General features: G+C 39.4%; 2 protein-coding genes across 3 annotated transcripts; both read left to right on the forward strand.

The window, feature by feature from the left end:
- The first annotated feature begins 707 nt into the window (after nt 1-707).
- Nucleotides 708-18,762, forward strand: arvcfa (ARVCF delta catenin family member a). Of its 2 annotated transcripts, XM_020629905.2 has the most exons (16): nt 708-1,287; nt 4,990-5,166; nt 6,009-6,625; nt 9,099-9,577; nt 9,672-9,855; nt 9,945-10,062; nt 10,604-10,772; nt 11,108-11,125; nt 11,297-11,368; nt 12,301-12,428; nt 14,696-14,846; nt 14,925-15,117; nt 15,521-15,632; nt 16,059-16,146; nt 17,552-17,628; nt 17,858-18,762. In XM_020629905.2, exons 1-16 carry the CDS (start codon nt 1,267-1,269, stop codon nt 17,948-17,950), a joined length of 2,697 nt encoding a protein of 898 aa, XP_020485561.2. In that variant the 5' UTR covers nt 708-1,266; the 3' UTR covers nt 17,951-18,762. The 2 variants fall into 2 exon arrangements, with proteins under 2 accessions (XP_020485561.2, XP_065821282.1); XM_065965210.1 differs by lacking the exon at nt 11,297-11,368.
- Nucleotides 18,763-18,903: 141 nt separating this feature from the next.
- Nucleotides 18,904-24,841, forward strand: LOC109981117 (bone morphogenetic protein 10-like). The gene is made up of 2 exons (XM_065965212.1): nt 18,904-20,626; nt 21,011-24,841. Exons 1-2 carry the CDS (start codon nt 20,287-20,289, stop codon nt 22,036-22,038), a joined length of 1,368 nt encoding a protein of 455 aa, XP_065821284.1. The 5' UTR covers nt 18,904-20,286; the 3' UTR covers nt 22,039-24,841.
- Nucleotides 24,842-25,577: the final 736 nt, after the last annotated feature.

Genomic DNA, 25,577 nt, shown 5'->3' on the forward strand with positions numbered 1-25,577 from the left:
ATCCATTCTGCTTAACAGTCAAGACCTGCAGGGGTTGGAGCCAATCTCAGTCATCGGGGGAGAGGTGGGTTGCAGTGCTGTGGATAACAGACAGACAATTCTCTCATTTACAAATTTACCTATGGGCAATTTAGAGACACTAATTAACCTAACGAGCATGACTGTGGGATGGAGCTGGAGTACCTGGAGAGAATGAACTCACGCACGAGGAAAACATGCAAACTCCACACAAACCAGGAACCTTCTGGCTGCGAGGCAACAGCACTAACCACTGCACCAGTACGCTGCCCTCACACATGAAATACAATCGTTGTTACAAATGCTGTGGTAAGGACGAAAAAAAGAACAAGCAGTTGGAGAACATATCTAACCTGTTTCAGGATATTTAGGCCACGTTTTGACATTATTACAGTGACTGGAGATGCTGTCTGTGAAGTTTCTTAGGCAGATGGTGAGGATGATGAAATTGGTTTTGTCTTTGGCACAGCTTGAAGAGAAAACCGCTATAGATCCAGGATGTAGTGTGTCACCCTGCCTTGTGCTGCATACAGTTCTCATGCACCTTCCCTACCCCTCCATTCCCCACCCCTCGCCCTTTATTATGCCGCACATGGGTGGACATAGGACCCAACTAGTGCTGCTCCAGCTGCATCTGCCTGTGCACCCACAGGGAATGATCTGTGTATGTGTGTGTGTGTGTGTGTGTGTGTGTGTGTCCACCAAGGCTGCCAGAAAATATGGGCATAGCAGAGGGGATTGCAGGGCTGTGCACTTACCTAAGCCATTCACAGGCTTCAGCATCACATAGTTGATTCAGCACCTTGCTAATAGCGCACACATTAAACTGCAGCACACATCAGATGAGGAGTGCGGTAATGACAGAGAGGGAGCCCGCCGTTTATTGCCTCTCAGTGTGTGTGTCTGCGTGTGTGTGTGTGTGTGTCTGTGTGTGTTTGAACGTGCGAGGGAACGTCTGTGTTGAGCAAATGTGTGCATGGTGCGTCTAGTGTGTGTTTGGGAGAGAAAGAGAGAGTGTGTGAGAGAGTGAGAGAGAGAGAGAGAGAGAGAGAGAGAGAGGCAGAGAGAGGGAGCGCGGACGTGTGTTAGTGAGTGCTGGGAGGAAGGATGGCTGCTCATGTTTGAACTGCCTCACATGCTCAAAGGAGGTAGAGTCAAGGCTAACATTCAGAGAAGAATAGGAAAAAGACATCTCACAGGGGGAAGCATCTTGCCCATCATTTGTGGGGAAGCAGAAACGGTTTGGCAATGCCTGCTGAAGTGAAAGAGGTAAGTGTGTGCTGGAATGGCTCTATTTGCTCTGTACCCTCCCTCTTTTTGCCTATCAGTTTTTTTTTTTCCTGCAGAGAACTGTAGCCCTGCACAGCTTTTTGCATTCTGCCACTGTCATGATGAATGAAGCAGGCATCAATCGCTTCACCTCCTTGCCTCTCAATGCTGCTGTTCGGTGCAGTCTCCTTGTGTGCATGGGGACACGATGCTTACATCCTCATCAATTGTGTGTGTGTGTGTGTGTGTGTGTGTGTGTCGTTGTGTCGGTGTGCACAAGCGTGGATGTGCATGTGTGCAAATGCATAGGCAAGCATATAAGGCGGGGATAATCTTTGATTGTATTATAAGGAGAGGTTGTCCCTCCAGGGGGAAAATGCTGCACACACTCTGGTAAGTGTATTACCATGATGTATCAGAGAGACATTAAATCTGACCATGCAGCATTTAACTATTTGAGGATCAGAGGAGTGCAAAACAAGAGGCTCTGAATAGAAACTTTGTAAGGGAATACCCATCATTCCTTTTGTTTTTGGCTGTCATGTTCAATCATCGTGTTCTCGAAATAGAACAGCCTGGTTGAATTATACTTAACAGGATGTGTTGCATAATGGACAAATGTGTCTCAACAGAAAACAAGTCTTCAATAAGAATACAGAGAATAACAATGTACAGTGGCACATTCTGTGGATTTACACTGACCAGCATGAGCATGAGTGATTCAACAGATAGTGGAGGGCAGATGAGTTGTGACAAAGTTGTTACTGATGTTTCCTGACATCAGTGGGCTGATGTCATGTTTTATTATCAAGTGGGAGCATCATTTTTTTTTTTTTTTCAATCCCACTCTTTGATTGAGACACACTGCCAGTTAAAGCTAATCTGTTCTCAAGCATGATCACTACAACATTACTTTTCCTTGCTGATATGATTGCTTTTGAGGGGGTCCCATTTTTCAAATTGTCTACTCTGCCTTTGAAATGGATTTAAGACAAGTTTGAGTCATGACTTGGTTCCTGTCATGTCCTTGAGCTGGACACCGAAAAATCTGAAATCATTCAACATTAGATCAGGCTCTGCCTCCCAAAATAATACCCCGGCTGTAGCTGGCCTCAATAGTGCGAGAGGAGAGGAACAAGATGCTCATGTCATTCTGTCTCCTGCATGGCTGCACCTTACATCTATACCCATACCCCCTTTTTTTAAGCAAAGTCATATCCAGTGTCATCATCCCGACCTATTTGGCTCTGCGAGCACGCTTACTTAGTGATGGTGCAGTGAGTTATTTAAATGAGCTTTGACTCACAGAGGCCTGGCCTTCCCTGGAGCGCGAATCAGACGGGGGACAGCACACATAGGCCGCACTGTCCGGCCTATTATCGTCCTCCAAGTCCTTAATCAAGCTGTCTGTGGAGGACAGTGGGACCCCGTCTGTCTTTTTTTGCCAGGCGTTCATTTAAAAAGCCGCCTAACAATATATCCAATCAACCTCCCCCAGAGGAGTTCGGGCCAGGATCGTCTCCCTCACTGCCAATTTCTCCCGTGTGACCCCTTTCATCTCCTCGTCCCTCCGACACATTTTGTACAATGGATATGAGGGGCTCTTGTGTTTGGTGAGGTGTTTGAAAGGCGAATCAAGCTCTCTTCACATTCGCTGCAGCCTGATTTAATGCAGGGGAGTTAGGTTTTCAGCACTTGTTTGGTTTAATGCCGCAGCCTCAGAAAGGGAGTTTGGGGGGGATTTAAAAGCTTACTCTCTGTTTTATCTCAGTGCATATTGTGTCTGTGCTATTGAGTGATACAAACCATGTAATATGCATTTGTGTCGTTTATCTTTAAATGAAAATTGATTCAGAGACTGCATAGAAAATTGAAGTAGTAAAATTGGTCATAAATGATGCAGTGAAATTGATTTTTTTCACCACAAAACCTTTTAATTATGTTTTCTAATGTTTGGATGAGGTCTTTGCATTATTCTGTGTCCTATATTTTTTACCACAAATTTAAATGCAGCCATCACCAAGATAGAAAACGTTTCAGATAAGTGAATATTGATTGAGATTATTGGAGCAGCAAAGCAGATTGTTGGAGACAGAATTTTGTTAGGAAAATGAGCACAAAATGTGTTTACAGTTCAATTCTGCCTCCAGTTCTTTCTCAGATCAAGACGCTGAATAATTAATCCCCTCTGGTTAATGAAACACATTTTGTATGACGGAAAAAAAACATAATTTAAGTTCCACTTGAAAAACAAAACGTGGAGAAATTAGAGAAACATCCACATGTTGTTTGGAGAAACAGCTGGTGTGTGGATTACAGAATTTGTGGTGGTAAATCACAACATCTCAACAAATAACTTTAATGTCAATGAGTGACAGCTCATATCCAGTCACATCCACTGAACCTTGTCTTGTCAGGAGGCCCTTTTTATACAGGACTTACACAACACAAAAACAGCAGCAGATATAACCACTTATATATCCAATGGTCATTTGATGAATATAATTAAGAATACAGATGATTTACTACACTTCACTTGTGGTGTTTAGTTTTGATTTATTTCCCTTTCTGCAGTATGGTCTATTTAAAGCTTTCAACAAGATTTAATGATGTCCGTCAGTTTTTCTTTAAAATATATATTTTTTGTGGGCTTTTGCATTATTTAGGACAGCTCAAATGATAGGGGATGTGGGGAGAAATTGTGCTGGATGACATGCACCAAAAAGGACCAGGAGTCAATCCAGGGACCAGCGTGATCTCTGTACTTGCTGTACTTCAACGGAGCTGAAATGACACCCTGTCTGTCAGTTTTCTAGTATCAAAAACTATAATCTGTTCCCTGAAGCCTCCCGAAAAGTTTAACAAGGGTGAGGAAAGTTGGAAATCAACGATATCCATCTAAAAGAGAAGTAAATTGAAGTAAATTGAAGTAAATTGTGGACACGAATTGAGCCTGAAAGTGCAGCAATTGCCTGATGTGGGTAAAAATAAATGAGAAACCACTCCAGTGCACATTAACAAACCATGCATGTGTTCATGCATCCATTAAATCTGGTGTACCAAGAATAATTTGTTGTGATATATACCGCAACAAATTATAATGCTATATAGTCTGCACACAAGGATGTATAACACTTGAGAAACCCTAAAACATTTATTTTTTAATAAGAGGTAAACTGCATTGAGGTATTTGTATTTCTTCTTGCTGTCTACACAAGATCACTAGCAGAAGTACTTTGTGGTGGCTTCAGTATTGTTTTCCAATACACCGAATGCCCAATTAGATTAAAGCTTACCAAAAAGATTAAAATCAGAGAAAATGGCTCTAATTTTTCACTTATATAATCAAGATTATTGTAATTTTCAGTCCGAATTTCACAGTTCATGCTTCAAATTATACAAATAATACGTCAACAGAGTGGAAACCAATGTCTCTGCTCCCTTTTCAGCAGCTCTTATTATGTGAAGACGGCCTTCATCACATGATGCTGTAATACTTTTTTACATGTTATATTTTAAATTGTATATCTTTAACATGATGTAGAAAGTGAAAACAGCCTTACTTTCATGTTGGGCCACTGTATAATAAATAATAACTATGTTATAAAGAGCATAATAATTATGCTCTTTATAACAACAGCTGATGCTGGAATAATGGTTTTCAGTGACAGTCACTAACTTATTTCTGTTTCTGTGGTCTAGGAGCAGAGCTCAGAGGGTCCTCCTCCTCTATCTTTGTCCCAGGAGGCTAAGGAAGCAACTCTGGAAAACCCATCCACCAACGAAGAGCTGGACACGCCCACCTCAATCGCCTCAGTGATGACCTCCATCAATGAGAGCTCCACAGAGACGGACACCCCGCAGCAGACAGACACTGAGGTTTGGGACAAACTTTAAAAGTCTTTTATAAACTTACCTCTGTTAAAAACAAAGTATTGATCTTAGTTCTTTATTCCATAACCAAAATTTCAACTATGTATAAAACAAAATACATCTCTCATCTGAACGACTTTATATGTGTCTATCAATCACAGAAACTGTAAAACTGTCTACAGTTTTGTCGTACACTGTGGTCATAACATTGAGTTTCACTTACACTAACAGACAGAAAGAAGAACTGACTTCTGGAGCAACAGCACCATCCAATGTTTTAATGCAATTGGGTCTTATTTTACTCAGTTGCTACTTGTCTAGACTTGAACTTATTCATACACGTTTATGTGCATAAAATCACAGTTTCTTCTCACAATCTGAAGAGTTAGAATCAAAATCAATTTACCAAGCCAGATAATTAAATTTACTCTGCTTCGAAACAGTGCTGGACCTCAAGTTGTTTCATCAGAGTCCAATCTAAACTCATTTTGAACAAGGGGAATTCATTATTTTTTGGCAGGAAAGGAGAATACATTATTTATTTTTTGGCTCAGAAAAATAGAAAGGAGCAGAATTGACGATGATTGATCATCACTATAAGAAATTAGCAGGGGTTTTCTGTAGACTTTCGATGACAGACAAACACACACTGTGGGGAACAGTGGCGCTTTGGTCTATTCCAAGTAAATTAAGACCAAATTGTTCCTGCTCTGACTCAAAACACACCAATTTGGTGGCATTTAATCGGACAAAGGAAACCTGAGACCTTTCAGACAAATGGGATTTTGAACACAAATTCTAATTAGGCTTTTGTAAAGATAATAGTTGTGGTGCATCAATCTTTGTAGGAGTCCAAAGCAGTGGAACAAGAGGGTGTCGAACAAGAGGCTCCCAGTGAGACCCAAGAATCCCCAGAGACACAGCAGGAGAACATACAGACATCAGACACACCTGAGCTCATATTGACTCCAGAGGTTCAGGAAAGTATCCCCACTGAGCAACCTGTCCCTGAAGCAAAAACTGAACCCTCTGAGTCTGTTACACCAACAACAACAACCAGCGTCACTACAACCCCGCACCCTGAGGTGATACAGCAGCCTGGGGAACCTCAGCCAGTGAACACAGACAGGTTGAGTAGAGTGTACACCCTGCCCGACAGCTACAGAGGGATCAGTGGTGACTTATGTGCTGGATATGGAAGCCTCTCCCGCAACACCCTCCACGGCTACTGGCCTGCAAAGACGTACCAGCCTGGGGCTCACTACACCTTACCCTTCCTCCGGGACAGCTACGCTCCGGCAGGGCTCAGCAGCCAATCAGAGGAGGATGTTATCGGGGATCGGGGAGAAAACCCACTGGAAATGAAGGCTGACCACCCCGCTGCCAGTTACCCAACACTGGGGGGAATCCACCAGTTCAGGCCGATTACAACAATGGAGCTCCTCAGGGAGCCCTCAAGAACCAGGTAAGAGAAGACTACCTTGGATCAAACTTTATTGATCCCCCAGGAGAGATAGGTTTCAAGGGCTCTTGCAGATTTTATATGAAACCCAGATGAAGTGTCAAATACAGATCAGCCACTAAAGACTTTCAAAGGGCAATGGCAAAGTAAACAGGTAAAATTGATGTGCTTTGAGGCCCGTTCTCAAGGTACCGTCGGCTAAGCTAACCATGTCCTCTGTAGCCTGTTTGAGATAGAGTCTGTTTATATTAAATCAATCCATTTTATCCCATTAAACTTTTATTTTGGCGCAAAAGTAGACATGTAAGGTAAGGACACTCAGTCTTTGTCACTGAAATATCAATGTGGTCCTTGATAATGAGCTCATCTTTAGCAAAGGTTAGACACAAGAAATCCAATGAACCATTAACATCATAGCAAGGAAAAATACAAGTACCGTTTGGTTTTATGATAAGAGGACAGGGACCCTATGATGTTGCAAAACATGTTCATAAGATTAATCTGATGGAAAGTCTTAACTCCAAGCTAATCAGGCTCCTGATTTTAGACAAACAGTAAGACTGGATTCATATATTTAATTCCAATCATTTACAAAATAAAGTTTTAAATGTAGTCACATGAGATGCTTTTGAAAGGTCTGATTAAAAATGCCAAAACAAACATCTAAAGTTCATTGTTTATGTGATTGGTTCTTAAAAATCTAACTGAGATTCATAGGACGTGAGAGGGTCTTCAGTGCTGCAGCCACTAAAAATCCTCCAAACTGTATAAATGTAAAGCTAATCTTATCATAGAGGACATGCAGCAATAATAATTTATTAGAGTGGTAGCCACACAGCTACCTAGAAGTTGCCTCTATCTCATTCCTGTGAGCCAGCCTGGACAAGAGAAAGACAGATGGACAGCAGTTAAGTAGCAGCTGGTATCAATCAGGAACGGCAGCCTGCTGCAAAGTCAATAAATAAGGAGGTTTCACCTGTTATTGTCTGCCAGAAGCTTTTCCTTTGCCCATATAAAGTGACAGAGCTGTTTAGAAAAGCTACAAGCTACTCACTTATGCTGTTAAACTCTGTGAAGCCAAGTCTTTTGGAATCACAAAGGCACCTTAACCTGTTTCATTCAATCTGTGGAATACAAAAGGAATCGTTTACCACTTTTGAAGTACCATTAGCTACTCAATTACTTGCTTATAGCTGAGAAGATCGTTACCACTCTCTTTTCTGTTAGCTAGGAGATGGTTATTCTTAGCATTAAGATGGGGAACCATCAATGAGACAGTTAGTTTAGGATTATGACTTGGAAGTACAGAGAAAAAGATGAAACATGGTTGGTTTAGCTTTAAGACAGGAAGTACAATGAAACAGCATGAAGATAGTCAGCGTTAAGTTTCTGAATATAGGGAAACAGCTCAGAGATTTGAGCTTAGCATTACCTGTCGAGAAATGGCTAGCAAATAGATAGATTAACTTTAAGACTGGAAATATATGGAACAGCTGTAAGATGTAAGCTTAGTGTAAAGACTGGACGTTAAGAGAAACAGTGTGGTTAGATGGTAAATACAGCTGTTTCGCTATGATTTAAGACTGGAAGTAGGGAGAAACAACTGGCTTGGTTCCCTTCAAATGTAAAACCTGCATGAAGTCTTTAAATGTTTCAATGAGAGTTCAGGATGTCACTGCCCGAACACATTTGTCCTTTAACTGGGCACAAAACCTCAGATGTTTAGTTTAACACAGGAGCCCTATGGTTTCGTCAAAGTCATCTTTCAATCCTCCTTTGTTCTATGGTATTGTGTATTTGTTAAGACACTTTGGCACAGTTGGACTCCACGGCTGATCTGTCAAGGGCCAGAAATATCAGGTATTAGGAAGTCTTTGGTGTGATCCTTTTAATGCTTTTTAGGTCCACCAGCAGCATGTTTTGCATCACTTGGTTGTCCATATAGTTTTGCTGGGGTATAAGTAGTCCTTCAAGTGGATAGAATGTCTTATCTTGTGTGGATAATTTTCAGCCCTTGCTTTTTCCATGTAGATGGAGTTGGTCTTAGAAATATTTTTTTCTAGGGGAAATCCAAAATTCTACAAAAATCTACCAAGGACCTTTGGAAGATATTAGAGGAAGAAGGCCGCCAATGAGATTCATGTTTCTGCAACATAAATAAAGACTAATTTGCAGGACTTTATAGTATTAGCAGGATTTATAGTCCAAGGTAAAACCACAACTTTCTGTTCTTATACTTTTCCACATGTTTGTAAACAGACAGAATATCAACTATAAGTAAATGCTCTTAAGAGGTACTTGGAAGTGTTTTTCGTTTACCTTTAGATAAAGGTAATACAATGTTGTTTCTAATTTTTCCCCATTAAGCTAAGCTAATTAGCTTGCTGTACCTTAGTGTAGAGGTAGATATAAATATTCCTCCCTAACCCAGCAACTAGTGTATTACCCAAAATGTTGACTTTCTTTGCTCCTTCAGAGGTGGCTATGATGACGCATTCATGGCCCAGCTGGAGGGGAACCTCAATCCTTTCTTCCAGGCCATGTGCCGCGCTCAGACTCTGCAGTTTCCCCACAAACGAAGCAGCATGGTCAGCTTGGACAGCATTCGAAGAGACCCACGCTGGAGAGACCCCAACCTGCATGAGGTGATCTCGATGCTCACTCACCCAATGGACCCAGTAAAGTCCAATGCTGCAGCCTATTTACAACACCTGTGCTATGAGAATGACCGCATCAAGCAAGAGGTGCGCCAGCTGAATGGGGTGCCAATCTTGGTGGAATTACTGGACCACCCTAAAGCTGAGGTCCACCGCAAGGCCTGTGGAGCTCTACGCAACATATCCTATGGAAAAGATCACAACAATAAAATGGCTATCAAGAACTGTGATGGCATCCAGGCTTTAGTCAGGCTTCTGAGGAAGTCTAGCAGCATGGAGGTCAAAGAGTTAGTCACAGGTACAGAGCGACTCCTGACTCTACCTGCAACCATAATCTGCAACTCTTCATTTTCATTTGTAAATGTACAGCTTTTGTATTATTTTCCCTGCAGGTACACTGTGGAACCTCTCTTCACATGAGCCTCTGAAGCTGATGGTCATCAACAACGGGCTTCAAACACTGACTGATGAGATCATCATCCCGCACTCGGGCTGGAGGAGAGACTCTGCAGACCCCTCCAAACTGCTGAGTGCTGAGTGGACCACAGTCTTCAAAAACACCTCTGGATGTCTGAGGTAAACTTGGAGGCTGTCTATCAACAAATGACATCCAACTTGTAATGGCCAAAGTTTTGGCAGCTTTGCTAACAGTGTTGTATCTGTAGGAATGTCAGTTCAGACGGGGCAGAGGCTCGGCAAAGGTTGAGGGAGTGTGAGGGGCTAGTGGACGCACTTCTTCATGCCCTTCAGTCAGCTGTTGTCAACAAGGACACTGACAATAAGGTCTCTGAATCTATCAGGCAACAATTTATTCTCTATTTAAGTGACTTACAGTGGAAATTGTATTAAATCTTTCAAATTCTTAGCTAAAGTTTATGTTTGTGAGAAACAAGAGAAGGTTGAAAGTGTATATGAATCCTGGTACCATGTACAGTATATTAGGTTACATGAACACAAATGTGTCTCTTAGACTATTGGTAATTTTGGTGATTAAATTCCATAATGTAAACCATTAGTTTATTTTTATTAAGGGCACATACAAATAGTTAATTAGCCTCCATAGGTATTCAATATCATAAAGTAAATCCACTGGCAATAGTGTCTTGTACGCCAGATTTTGCAGCTTGTACACATCTGCAATCTATTCAGGCTTTAGATTAAATCTTTAGGGTCCAGGTATGTTTTACCAAAATCAATGGTATTTCCATGCTACTTACATTTTTAATAGGGAGATTATCACCTTTTTACAATGAGTGCAGAAGAATTTAAAATCCAACAGTCTGAACACCCATGATTGAAATGCATGTCATTGTCCTCCAATTAGTCTGTAGAGAACTGTGTTTGCATCCTGCGGAACCTCTCCTACCATGTTCACAAAGAAATACCAGGAACGGAACGGTTTCAGGAACCTCATTCCCATCCTCTGATGAGGTCAGCGGGAAACCAGAAGAAGAAGAATGAGCCTGACTGTTTAACAGGGAAAAGACCCAAAGGTTGGTTGGCATTTGGGCAGTAAGTGATGACATCACAGTAATCAATATAGATAGCAGTATTTTTTTTATATTTGTTTAATGGCTGCTCTTATTTCAACAAGAGCTTTTTTTTCTTTATATAAACATCTTAACAGTCTGTCTGTCCTTCTGTACATTTTATGTACTTTCAGTGAGTGTACTGGCTTCAAGCTAAAGTTTCTCATTTCTTGGCCCCTTTTGTGGCATTTGCCTGGTTATCCCATAATCCTACTAGTGCAGAAGCCAATGATATATTTTGCTAATCTAATCTTGAACTATGTATTTCTGTATTTCTTCTGTTTCCCTTTACTCATCAGAGGAGTGGTTCAATCAAGGTCAGTCTACTGCTGTTGTTTATAATTCATGGCAGTATTAATGTGATTGAATACTAGATTGAATACTGTGATATATTTTAATAATAATATTTTGTGTCATTTTCTGCTTGTGTACTGATAATGAAAACTGGTGTTTGTATTTGTGTGCATGTATGTGTCTGTGATGTACAGGTTGGAAAAATGGATTTATGGACAGAAAATACGGTACATTGGATTTACCAAAACGTACTGAACAAAATAAAGGTATAAATGTACAAAAGTAATATACACTTCACATAAATAATGCATTTAAGAGTTAAATGCTGTATGACTTTGACATTTGGACACCAGTAGGCTACACTTAAATCCAATTACAATAGATAAACTATGAAGAGCATCCATCATTTATCATCATTACAGTACAAGCAGAGTACTTGCTTTCTTGTATTTGCTTTGTATGCATGACGTTGGCATGGCCTGGAATAGAAATCATTGAAATTCAAAGCCACACATCAGCACCTGAACCACTTGAGGAGAGTTTCATTACTAAAACAAAATGATCCACCAACAGAAATTCTGATAACATTTTTATCTGGCAAAATCTAGAGGAGGAACACTTAACTCTAGGAACCCTAACCCTCTGGAAAGGAACTGGAAATTGCTGAAGACGGCGGCAGCCCTGTACCTTAATATATCTTTATTTGGTACAGCTTTGCTTTTTGTGTAGCCTTATGGCTTTTTCTTAGCAATGTAAGCACTCTTTTAATAGAAACTTTAAAAAAAAATCACATGAGTACTATAGAGCTGAGTAATGTGAATTTGGCTGTTGCTGCTGTTGAATTGTAGACCAGATCAAAACGTGTGCCTCCCACACTCCAGCCGGTAAATGCAAATCAGAGTGACAGGCATGTTACGGTCCAGGGTCATCTTTCTACTACTCACAATCATCCAGCAGCCCCAACTAGCTCAGTACATAAAACCTCTGCAGGAGTCTGAGAGTGTTATCATTTTCTAGGGCATACTTGTTAGAGTGCATATTTTTCATTACCCTACCTATTGGGCTACACTAATCTAAACACAATACATTATTGGACAATGTTAGCATATTTGCAGTTATGCAAGAAAAACCAATACCTCTTCAGACTTTTATCAGTGTTTTAATGTCATTCCTGAATTTCTCTCTATTTCTATTGAAGGGTTGGAGCTACTATACCAGCCAGAGGTTGTGAGGCTCTACCTATCTCTTCTTACCTGCAGTCACAACCATAACACCCTTGAAGCAGCTGCAGGAGCCCTGCAGAACCTCGCCGCGGGACAATGGGCTGTGAGTACTCTTTAGTTTTTTCCATACCCTTTCATTTTCCTGGGGGCTGAAATTGTTGATTTAATATTTTATCCCACACAAAAAATGTCTGTATCAGCATCAAAACGTGAAGCATCTATAGCTATTGTTACCGTGTAACACTTAATTGGCACATTCATTGTGTACAGCTGATTGTTTCCTTAGATGCTTAGACAATGAACCATGTCTGTCACAGTATCCAATATTTGCCCGTACAAATGACATCATTACAATTTCTCTGCAGTCATTTTTGAAAGTCCAGGGGAGCAGTCAGAAATCATCAAAAAGCCTCAAACAATACAAATAGTAAAAAAAAAAAAAAAGAGCTGGAAATTTGTTAAAATGCAAACTGGAAAAAATGTAATTTACGTTTCTGATAAAATCTTTAATGTGGCGGATATTTAATGGATATTCAATAAATAATTTTGCAATAGATACTTTACTTTGAACCGGTTAAAAAGAGAATTTAAAAGAATAATGTGCAACATTTTACACACATACATAAATACAGCAGAAATCAAGTATATCCTATATGTATCTCTGAGTCATGACTGTCTACAATGAGGAAGTGCGAGTCCCGCCAGCTGTACTGTTGTTGGAGCCGTGTTAACATGGACGGGATGGCATTGCGTACAAAGCTGTTTTAGTCAAGGACTAGAGAAAAGAGGAATACCATAGCCTTCTCACTGCTTATTTGGATGTCACGTAAGTGTATTATATCACTGTCATTCCGTGTCAGTATATGTGCAATGTGAAGCTAATAGTTAACCAAAGTGTGCTAACATTAGCCTGCTAACACATCAATGCAGACCACAGGCAATTGCAGTTCGAGCAAAGGACAATTTTGTCTGCCGCTTACGCCTAATGGTGCGTTCTAATTCATAACTCCTTTGTGCAAACGCGAGCGGAGAGGGGTTGGAGGTGTGCCGCTCGAAGAGAGCGGAGGCTTCAGAATAGCGGAGGTGTCGCCAAACAGGAGTTTGTTTTGGTTTGATGCTGGTGCTCAAAGGCCAACATCTACAGGATCAAAAAGTTGCATATTCTTCCTTTAAATAGTTAATGTTAACACCCAGCTTGAGTGTCTTTTTTTTGGTGATTACTGACTGTTGGGAATTTTGAGTTTTGGATGTGGTTGTCAAGTTTTCCTCTCAGGGAGTTTAGTGCGGGCTTTCATGATCTTTTTTCGTAGGCAGTTCCTGACTACCCTTGGATGAGGTAAAGGTCTGTCAAAGTGGCGCAAGCTAATGGTACATAGGCATCATTAAGCATGGTAAATAATGTTTTAAGAACAAACAAGGACATCCAAGCTAACATTAAATGTGTATGGTAACTATTCATTTTACAAGTTTATCAGGTGGCAAATCATTTCTTGACTCACCAGTTGTTGACAAGCTGAAGTGGACAATTCTCCGCTGGCAGGGCTACTGCTTCCTCCTCTTATTCTAAATGAGACAACTCAAACAGATTCAAACTGGATAAAGTTGATTGTCTATTGCACCACTGATGCGTGCAACAGAGGTCAATGTCAATCAAAACATGAACTGCTACGCCAACATGTCTTTAGAAATTGTCTAAGCAGAAATTAAAATGATTTTCAAGTATTCAAATTGAATCTCTATATTATTGTTCACATTTTTGTGAATACTTGAATTCCACTTGAAGTTATGAATTTTAGTATTTTACTATTTCAAGCCAAATTCTAAAGGGCCTAAAGTAGAGCCTTTAAATCTTACTTTGACTTACATAAAAGCCCATGAGTTAAACTTGGGGTCAGGTTTAACCTCTAATCGGGCTGAATTGTTCAAGATTATTCTAGAAAAAGACTAAACAAACATCTTCACCTTTATATTGGGGTCTAAAGCTGTTTTCCTAGCTGGTTGGGTTATTTAGCGGCGGCTGCATCATGTAAAGAGTGTATGGATAAAAAAAAGGTTTGGCATCGATCGTTTAAATCCAACTGGACTGTCTATACTGACTTTGTCACCAGCCTGCATTGCCATTGGCCTGTTCATACACTGGGCCATGAATGTCAGTTTAATTTAAGATCAATGTGAAGACAAGACTGAGCTCAGAAGAAACAGTTTTAAAATACTTTTTTTTAAATCCTGTTGCATCATAGTATCAAGTGTATTTTTAGAAAGCAGTATTTGATTCTTACCCATGGTCCTTTTTGGAAAAATACTACAGCCAACACCCGTCCGCCATCCTCCCTTATTATATAATTAAACATTTTGTGTTTGTTGTTGTAGTGGTCCAGCTTCATCCGGGCAACAGTGAGAAAAGAGAAAGGGCTGCCTATCCTGGTGGAGCTGCTGCGCTCAGATGTAGACAAAGTTGTTCGAGCTGTGGCTATTGCTCTTCGCAACCTGGCCATGGACAGACGGAATAAAGACCTAATAGGTGCCAAATTGTTACACTCATCTACATGGCTCTATGCCTGCAAACTAACATTGTTAAGTTGTCTCTCTTTTGTCACAGGAAGCTATGCTCTGAGGGACCTTGTTGGAAATCTACCATGTGGGCAGCAGCATCCGGCAAAGAATCTCGATGGAGATACAGTGGTGTCAATTCTGAACACCATCCATGAGATCATTACAGATAGCCCAGAAAACGCCCGGGCGCTCATACAGGGTCATGCTGTACAGAAACTGGTGGCCATCAACAAGTCAAGGTTCTTTATGTCTTTCATCAACTAAATGTAACCTTACATTTCAATAAATAAATAAAAAGCAAAGTTTATCAAATAATAGCAGACCACAGCTTGTCAGGCTGTAAATATGGAATAAAAAGTAAAAGTCTCAGATATTGTAATTTTCAAAAGAGAATAGGAAAAGGTCAACTAAACTACTCTTTTTTGATTCCCAGGTTTTTGGAAATTTTCAAAGTAGTAGTAGTTTTGGTAGATGCAATGTGTATTACTTGTTTGTATCTGTGACACAGCCTTAAAGCAATAGCTCTTGATATTATGAACGTCATATCCCAGGGCTATCAAAAATTGACTTAAATCATTAGGACAGAATTGTCTCAGAGCCGTCCTCTGTTGTTTACCACAATGTCTAATTATTTGTTGTCAGCCAATCAGTTCGAGAGACCAAAGCAGCTTCCCATGTCCTCCAAACAATCTGGGCTTACAAAGACCTGAGGAACGCTCTGAACAAGGCAGGCTGGACAAAGAGCCACTTCAAGGTAGTCAATTACAAAACGTTTTAGAGAAATGTATCTTTACTCTTCTAGCTGTAATGAGACATGAGTATTACTCAAACTCTGGTTTGAGTAATAAGAGAAGAGAAATGGAATTCATGTATTTTGAATCTGCCTTTTTGCCCTTGCAGGAAAAATGAAATTTAGGTTTGATTTGAACCAAGAAATGTGTGTGTACTGTATATTATTCCGAAACAACTGAGCATGTGTGAGGTGTAAAAGGGTTTGAGCTTATCATTTTCAGTTCCCTCCAAAACAAGAGTAAAAAAAAAAAAGATTTGCTACTGTCCAAGATTCAGTACAAGTCATTTTAAACAAAAAACAATATGATGTTCCCTAACAAAATGAGAAACAGGAAAGCTTGAAATTCTGGTTGTCACCCACTACCATAATCGTTTTTGTCTTTCAAAGCCAACAACTACCGGAGTGACTAAAAAATCCAAGAGCGGAAAGCAAGGCAGCGATGACATCACCTTGCCGCTTATGGACAAAAATCAAGGTCAGCAAATTATTGCACGCATTCCTCCTGTCAGCAACATGTTATTAAACCTTTGTCTAAATGAGGAGTGTGTCCTCTAGCTCAGAAAACAAACACTGCTTTTGAACAGACTGGGCTTCTTGTCATGTCAGGGACACAGAGATGAGCATTTTTAAATCCCAGACCATATTCTTCTGAACATAGCCTCAAACCAATGCTGCCAAGGTTATCAGTGTACAGACTTGGCTTATTAGCCCATACTGTGTTTTCCCAGAGGCAGGGCAGGCTCACGCATCACTAGTCACATTTCATTTAAATGTTATTCCAAAGGGCACTGACTTTTTCACATCAACAGCGACCTCTAGCTTCCGACTTAAACAAGCTTCTCTGAAGGCTTCCTTATGAATTATGAACAGAGCTTCAACACCCTCTGAAATGTGTATTTATTTGGATAGGTAAACACTTTCAATGAACATTTGAAAGCTTTTGTAAACTTGATCGACTTAAAAAGGGTAAAAGGTGCATCAGGCCATGTCTGAAGTATAAACTCTAAAAAGTTCTAATAAAACAAGTATTTAAGGTTATTTAATTGCACTCCTAAAAAGAACATTTTAAGAGTGCAATTAAAGTAATAACAGTCCTTTGTTCAAGCTTCTCTAAGTGTAGACAGCGGTACATGAATAAACCTATTTGTAATTTTATGTTAAGTCCTATTTTTAAAGCGATGGCTATAATATATTAGAAAAGCAGAATCCCCCTGGTTATCCAAAAATATGTAGCTTTTATCAGGTCTTGGTTTCCTATTACGTTTTTGTTTCTAAGATAATATTGGTATGACAGTTAGAAGATTTAGCTTAATAAACCTATTTTTATAGCTTTGAGTTACATATGTAGGTCTAACAACTGTAAAATGTGGGAAAACACACAAAGATATCATCAAGCTTAGCCTGCCCAAAAGCATATTTGCTGATAGCTAGCACTAATCTTGGCTGAGTTGCTTTCCTGGACAAAAAAACTTTAATGAGAACTGAAAGTAATTATTGAGCAGTAAATGGTAATAGGGGCATAGTACACTGCTTGGTTGGCAATTAAGCTTCTTTTAAACAGACATTATTTAGAGAATTCAACATCTCAGTAAGTGGTTAGTTAGCTGGTAAAAGGGCTAACTATTTGGCTAGCAAACATTATTAGCTGATATTTAGCTTTGATAAGGTTCTAATTAGTCATCTGTTTTACGGTAGAGATGTTTTACTTGAGTGAATTATCAGTATAGGCCTTTGTAGTTTTGTTCTGAAATGACTGTACCCTTAATATCAGAAGCAGGCAACTAATTAAGATTATCTAGTTTATATATGTTTCCCAGCTAACTTGTTTAAATCCACTCTTACACATTTACTGCTAAAGTGATTATTATTTTCTCTTGTAGATGTATATTCCAGCTTAGAGACCAATGATAGAGTTGGGGATGGAAAAGCACCTATTGTGGAAAGAGACGCCCTCCAGGTAAAGCCTTTTAATTGTAATTATGCATCTAAAGAAAATGTCACAACACTACATCGACTTTTATTCCCATATCCCTTAATTTACTTCTCACTTTCATTATCCAACTTTGGTTTTGGAACAAAACAAATGACAGTTTTACATGGTTTGTTTACTTTCTTGGGATCTGTTTGTGTAGCAGTGTATTTTGTAAATTCATTAACACGGGCTGTTTGCATGTTTCCTGACATAGGCAATAAATGAGAGAAAACACTTCATCAGAGCTGGCAGGCCTGCAGTGGGACTCATGGATAACAAACCTCCACCGCTGGACTCCTGGGTGTAAACATGACAACACGGCCAGTCAAGCTTGTTTAATCCTGTAAAGACTCTTTCCATTGGTGAAACACAGATTTGTGCCATTTGATCATTCTTGTACAGACAGAGAAAATTCACCAATTATTACAGTTTCCTCTGTTTGCAGGAGATTATGTGCCAAACATTTTCATGTATTTATTACAGAGGTTATTTGGAAATACATTTTATGGAATAGGTCATCTAGGATGATATACAGTCTATATGAAGCTAATGATGGGTTATGAAATCTGAAATAGCCTAAATATGCAAGTTGTGGTGAATTATGACTCTTAAAATATTATACATGAAAAAATTGAAATTTTCTCTTAGGCAGGAATGAGATAATTTACAATACTTCTAGTTTGTCAAGTTATTAGGGTCAATGTGGATCTGTCAATGTATTCCTGAGGAATATGATGATAAAAGAAATATTTTTAAAAATAGTTTTGGTCAGGGTCTGAAATGATTAAATAAAAACGTCAAGACTATTTGGAAATCAGTTTATTCTGGACCAATAAACCATCATAAACACGGTGCGCTCATTGGCACATCCTCTCTATTCCATTTGTTTCATGTCAGGCAAAATGGGATTGTAAATGTGTAACAAAGGACTGTTAATAATCTAAATGAAGGTATTTATATTGTAATATTTATTGTAATACATATGTTATTAATTCAAGGTTATGGATGTGTATTAGCTAATACCTGTAAGTCATCCAACATTAAATACAACTCTGCTTTGCAGTGGTCCTTTTTGCATCGCAATGTTAAATGAAAACTGAAAATAAACGATGAGCATAATTTCTCATTTTTATTCATATTCTCTCTATGTGTTACAGGTTGAATTGTATGCCCTTCTTCTTTCTATCATTAAGTAACTGTTACATGGCCACTTTAATAACCCCTTTATTGTCAAGCCTTTTTAAAAAATAAAACAGGCGTGTTATTGACCAGCAGAGTTATACTTAAATGCAGAAACTATTTGATATTTCTCACAAATTTTCCCAATGTCCTGTTCAAACCAAAATGTTAAGCATTGGTGTTATGTCATGTGTTTACAACCAGGACTTATTTCCACCACACTACACAGGGTACAAAATGATAAACGTCCCCTGTGGACCTGACTTGAACTTTAAAGTGGCTTAATCACAGATACAAACACAACTACAACGCTGGGTCATGTTAGGCTGAATGCCAGTTAGCATTTGTCAGCAGTAACAGAAGTCTGGCAAAGACATGATATGTAGTTTCCTGACCACCGTCTAGCAGCGCTCCAAAGATGTCCAATCTCTGCCAAACTTAATATCAAACACTAAAAAAGTAATGAATTGTTCAAGGGAAAAGAGGCTCAACTCTCAGAAGACACAAGTAAAACACCCAGATAGGAATATATTTGTGTGTAAATATATTCTTTACGCAAAAAGAAAAGTTTCATAAATGTGCAGTTTGTTTGGCATGCAACCGTAATAAAAAGTAACTCCACAACAGATGATACAATGGATTTAAAGGGGCTGATGGTAAAGTCTTCCAAAGAATAAATAAATATTTCTTATTAATATGTGTGTACTTTGAAGTGATGCCAATGATTGCATATCTAATCTTTCATACAGCTGCTATAAGAAAACAAAAGCAGACATTAGATAAAAGCAATTGCAAATGAGATCAAGTCATCCTTTCAACGCAAAATGAATAGGTTTAATTCAATTTAAAATGGGGAGGCAGAGGAACAAATACTGAGTCTACACTGGCCTCTTGTGGAGATTGTAAAGGATAAATTAACAATATTGTTAATTGATTATCTACATCATGCAATAATCACCAAAGCGGTACCCCCCAGATCATTTCCATCCTTAATTTGTCCCTAATTTCAGGTGAATCTATTACAATTCTTCTCTGCTTTTATATAAATATGTAAGTATTCTTGGTAAGTATTATGGTGCAGCATAAAGCCGTTCTTTCATCTGTCATGTTAACCTAAGGTCACTTCAAGCATAGTTTCTTCAGTGGTTAATCAATAAAAAATATATCAAAATAAGATGGAATATACAAGGAAATTCTGTTCTGTGATAAGGTCCTTAAGGGGAGAGAGAGAGGAGGGCCGAGCAGGGTCTTAGTGACATCGCCAAACATGTCAGCACAGCACATTGGACAGCACAGCTCTGCCCTCACAACCAGACCACAAGATCAACAAGGGCAAAGCCCCCGACAGCAACCTGTTGTCCTTTGCAAAGGACAGTGCTTCCATGAAAGGTGTAAACTAAGGATCCATCACATCTTCTCATCTGATCCTAACACTTTGGATACAATACTTTTCTCTACTCAGCCATGACTGTTTCAGTCTTCTTCAACCTCGTGTTTATCTGCTCTCTGAACCTGCTGCTCCTGACATTGGCGGGTTTAAGCTTGAGCAGTCCCATCAGGTCCCTCAAGAACCATAACAGGGCAACAGTCGGAAGGGACATGGGTGATAACCCGCTGCTTGATGCACAAGACTTTCTGAGCCAGTTTCTTTCCACATTAAACTTGACAGAGCTGAGGGCCCAGTCCGAGCTCCGTGCTGCCTATAAGGAGCCACCAGACTACATGCTGGAGCTGTACAACCGCTTTGCCCACGACCGCACTGCTGTGCCGTCAGCCAGCGTTGTGCGCAGTTTCAAGAATGAAGGTACAAATTACAAGTATATCTAATTTGTGCATTGCAGAACATTTGTAAAACGCTGTGTCTAACTTTGAGTTTAAAGGGATTATCTTTGAAATCATGAGGATTATATTTGACATTCTAATGGTTCAATGATCAGGTTTTTTTTTTTAATAACAAAATGCTGTATATCTGGGATTGTTTAGATGACTCCATGTAGTGCTACTTTAACTAATATTTGATATTTCATTATTCCAATAAACCAAAAAAATCTTTAATAATAACTATGCTGAAGAAACAAATGTCAACTGTAATCTTCAACATATACTAACCTAAATTTTAATCCCCATTTTTTTTTTTTTTTTTTTTTAATCTGACAAACTTCATATATATCCTTTATTCTGATTTCAGATCCCTCCCCCTATAAAATAACACCAAAGGGTGTCAGGATACATCCCCTGCTGTTCAACATCACAATGCGCCACCATGAACACATAACATTAGCTGAGCTTCGACTTTTCACCCTGATCAGTAAGGCACAAAGACCATATGCGGGCATTGACTGCAAGGTGACCATCTACAAAATTCATGAGGACGTCATTTGGACAAAAAAGGTGGGGAAAGAAGGGAGAAGGAGGGATAAGGTGGAGGTGGTGGAGATGGATGATTTGGAGGAACTGGTGACAAAGCATATCCATGCCAGAGATAACAGCTGGGTGTCGTTTGACCTGACTCGTGCTGTAACACTCTGGAGGAAGTCAGGGTGGACAAATCACAGACTGGAAGTTCATATAACAAGTCTGGGGTCAGAGGTCGCAGAGGAGGGCAGGAGCTTGGCTGAGATTGACATTGAAAGGAGCCCTGCAGGGCCACACAATGCAGTGATGATTGTATTCTCAGATGAACAAACCAGAGACCTCAATCATGACAAACACGAGTTAAATCAGATGATCAAACACGAGAATGACCTTCCCGAAAATGAGTCCGGGAGCCAACAAGCTTTCTGGGGGAACCACAACACCGGCCCTGCTAACCAGGACGAGCTGGACAAAGAGCCTTTCATGCAACTTCAGTCCAACCTTATCTATGACACGCCCTCTCGAATCCGTCGCCATGTTAAGAGCGAGCCATGCAAGAGGACCCCGCTCTTTGTGGATTTTAAAGACATTGGCTGGGATAAGTGGATCATCCAGCCTCTGAGTTATGAGGCATATGAGTGCAATGGAGTGTGCAATCCGCCCATGACCGATGAGGTCTCGCCCACCAATCATGCCATAGTGCAGACACTGCTAAGTGTTAAGAGTCCTGAGAGAGCATCACGTGCCTGTTGTGTACCCACTAAGCTGGAGCCAATCTCACTCCTTTATCATGATAATGGTGTGATCACTTACAACCACAAGTATGAGGGCATGGTGGTGGCAGAGTGTGGATGTAGATAGTCTTTAAGGTGTTGCTTTTCACTTTATTTACACGGCAACTAGTTTCCTCTGACATCACACTTAGGGAGGGAGGGGTTGATGTAATGCTGTGTTTGTAAATAAGTAAACCAAAAATAATCAGACTTTTTCATTTGTATTTATCCACTTCCCAATTGATGAGCAATTCCAAAGACATGAAATGTAATGGAAATATGGACAGATGACAGGCTATAGTAAAGTCAAATGATAGATTTAATAACAACTCTGGCAACACCAAACAATAGCTAATGTTAGCTTTCAACCACTTCTAAATTAACATTACTGTCATAGTGGTAAAAAGTATCATAGGAAAGGCACACAATGTGTGTGTCAAGACTTGTTTTCTACTGGGATGGCACACCTGGGGCATCGACTCATGCAGGGTTGGCATGAGGTGTGTGGGGGCATACGCACGCCAAGTTAATTACATATTTTACCCTTTCTATCCCCACTAATGATATGTAGGTGACATGTTTTGGCAACATATACAACTTCTTTGCTTGATACTTTAGGGACTCAAACACAAAGGCGTGCAAAATTGCACTTTCAAAAACGTATTCAATTGCATGCAAACTCTTGTACGATCTAACTAAAATACATTTAATGGACAGTGTGCACACGTTTTTCTTCGCTAGTTTTTGTGGAAAGAGCAATGTGCTTATTTACAACTGAAAGTACTACCATTAGCCTGTTGAAAACAGCCAGCAGAATAGTTGATTTGTACTTAAGTCCTGCGTCTGATTAGGCAAACAGCCTAATCATATATTTGGATTTTGGGGTGGCCAGTCAGATTTCAAGGGGGGCCCATGCCGTCCCTGGCTGTTAGTAACCTAATATGGCCCAATGTCATTTCAGATGAACACCATCAATAGTCTTTTCAGTTCCTGATCAACCAACGGTGGAGGTTAAGGAGGACGTTGTATCAGATTCCACATATTTACTAGATAGTATTTCATCTTTCTGAATGTGGGGATTGGCAGCCGTATAATGAATTACACAGACTGTTGAAGCTCAAGAAATCATCTTTATTTCTATCTATCTATCTAATACTGTTATGTGTAAAAATACATGAAAATAGACTTAGCTGTAAATGAGCAATGCACACATCTATAAATCTGTGCTACCTGATGTAAATTTGTATAAAGGTGAATTAGTTATTATAGTATTAGAAAAGAGTTAAAGCTTTGAAGATAAGGCTGAACATATCTATAAATAGGGATGCTATATTATAATATTGTGCCATTGTTTTTGTATGTTTTGGGATAAGCTTCACAGACTAGTTAAATGTTAGCCTTTACAGTAATGGCCAAATACAATTGTGATGTAACTTCCACCAGACTAAGCAACAAACAAAAGAAAAGACAACAGAGAAAATAAACTAAGTTTTGAACAATATCTAAAGACATTTATAATAGATGAAGAGACCTCTTCATACTAACGGAAAGTGAAAAGGTTCAATTCCATTACCAACCATGTGTTTTGATTTGTTTCAGAGTTGGTGCTGGAATAGAAATGGACTTGACTTTCCACAGATCATGACATTGCAACACCTGAAAGTTTTATTGCTGCTTTTATCAGATATCTTTCCAAAACTATGTTTTTACATGTACATTTTGTTCTAGCAGACATTATACCTGAGGCAGGAGTTATAAAGCTCCAGCTTATCCAACTTTAATGTTACTTCAAGAGATACTATAACAGGCCAAGAGATCATGCTTATTTGCACTACTGATAGTAAAACGTACATTTTTTAGTATAAACTGTCTCTTAAATTCAGCTATTATTGAATCATAGTTTTGCAAATGTGTTCTATAGTTAGACAAACATGCTACAGATTTGTAAATGGTAATTTGTTTCAATGGCCTACGGCATGTTGGAGCTACTGAAATGATTTACTGAATGTGACATTGTTCCTTTTACTGGCTTGGCGAACCTGCAAAAGTCGTATTTTTGACGGCTTTTCACTAGCAGAGGATTTTCATGGTGTCTTGGAGCTCTGAAGGGCTGCTAATCAGAAAAAAAAGGAACGATTTCTCTAACCTAAGATTGGTGTTAAGTGCTGTGAAATCTTCTTAATGCGCAAGTCACTTATATCCTGCGTTTGGTTCTCACAGAAACCCTTAATGTTATAATGGTTGTTCAAATAAAATACCTTAAAAACAAGCTATGCATGGGGCACATTGTCTGGTCTCTTGAACACCCTGTCTTACTGTCAGGTAATCAAAGTGCTCCCAAACTAACAACCTCAATCCCTCCAGTGTCACATGCCTGGCGAGCCTCTCTCTGCCCGCTTCCATGCCACAGTGATAACGAGGTGACAGAGTCTGGAGTCTTGTAAACCGTCACTCAGGATGAGACGCCACTCCAAGTGGGCAGCATTTGTGAGAAGGTGGTGTCAGATTCCTGGTGTCCAACGCCAACACGCTCTATTGACAATCCTGCCATCAGGTTGCTCGGTTGCCCTCTGAACCCTCCCACTTCCTTTTTCTGACACGGGCCTGCTGACGCTCTTATCAAGGCCACAGCAACAGTACAAATGGAAAAAAAAACATGTCACATCATCACCTAGCTTCTGCTGTTAACAGTCGGAAGCAGATAACAATAATGGTGTAACACTGTGAAACTGCACAGCAGAACTGAGGTCCTAAGTCGGGGCCAAGTGTGCAGGGAAGATATATCACCAGGCAGGGAACAAATGGATTTTTAAGCATTTAACTAAAACTATAGAATAACATTTCAAATGAAGGAAATATTTCTACCAGCAACATGCAATGTTTTTTTGTTTTTTTTTAATGTCAGATTAATTTGTTTATGTTTTAGTTTGGGGAAATACTGCACACAAGTCATTATGGTTAAAATAGATTTCTGGAACGACCAAAATGTACTGTTATGACCACAAGGGGGAGACTTTATATTAGAGTAAAAGTCATAACAACACAAAAGAATAAAAAGGTTAAATAGCTGCTTTCCAAAAACTGATGTTTTGTGACAAAAGCACTGGAAGATCTTCAAAATGTTCCCGAAAAAGTAATCTGACAAGGGAGCTATCAGTAGAAGTTTTGATTCACAGGTCTTGGTTGAGCTCTTCTCTCATCATCATCTGTATCCAATTCACTGTTATTACACTATCACTGTAAATTAAAGTAAATATAGGCTACCACGGTTTAATCCACAGATAATGGCAGGACAAATGAATATGACACTACACCTTTGCCTTTGTTAGCTGCCTTTTTAAAATTAACCATACGAGCCGTTTATCACAGTCTTGATTCCCTATGGACACTTTTAATAAAGTCACCTCATTGTATTTCAATCCTGCGGGTCAAGTAAATGGAACATGCATTTGATTAACTCTGTTCAAATTAACTCTAAATGGCCTTATTTACTCCCTTCTTCCTATAATGCTCTAAAAAATTATACATGGACCCTGACATCTTTAAGAAGCCTACCATATTTCAGCCCTTAATATTTAGAAAGAAAGAAACCCACAATGAAATAAAGCCCACAATACTAGATTCTAA

This window comes from Labrus bergylta, chromosome 17 (assembly GCF_963930695.1).
Source record: "Labrus bergylta chromosome 17, fLabBer1.1, whole genome shotgun sequence".
NCBI classification, from domain to species: Eukaryota; Metazoa; Chordata; class Actinopteri; order Labriformes; family Labridae; genus Labrus; species Labrus bergylta.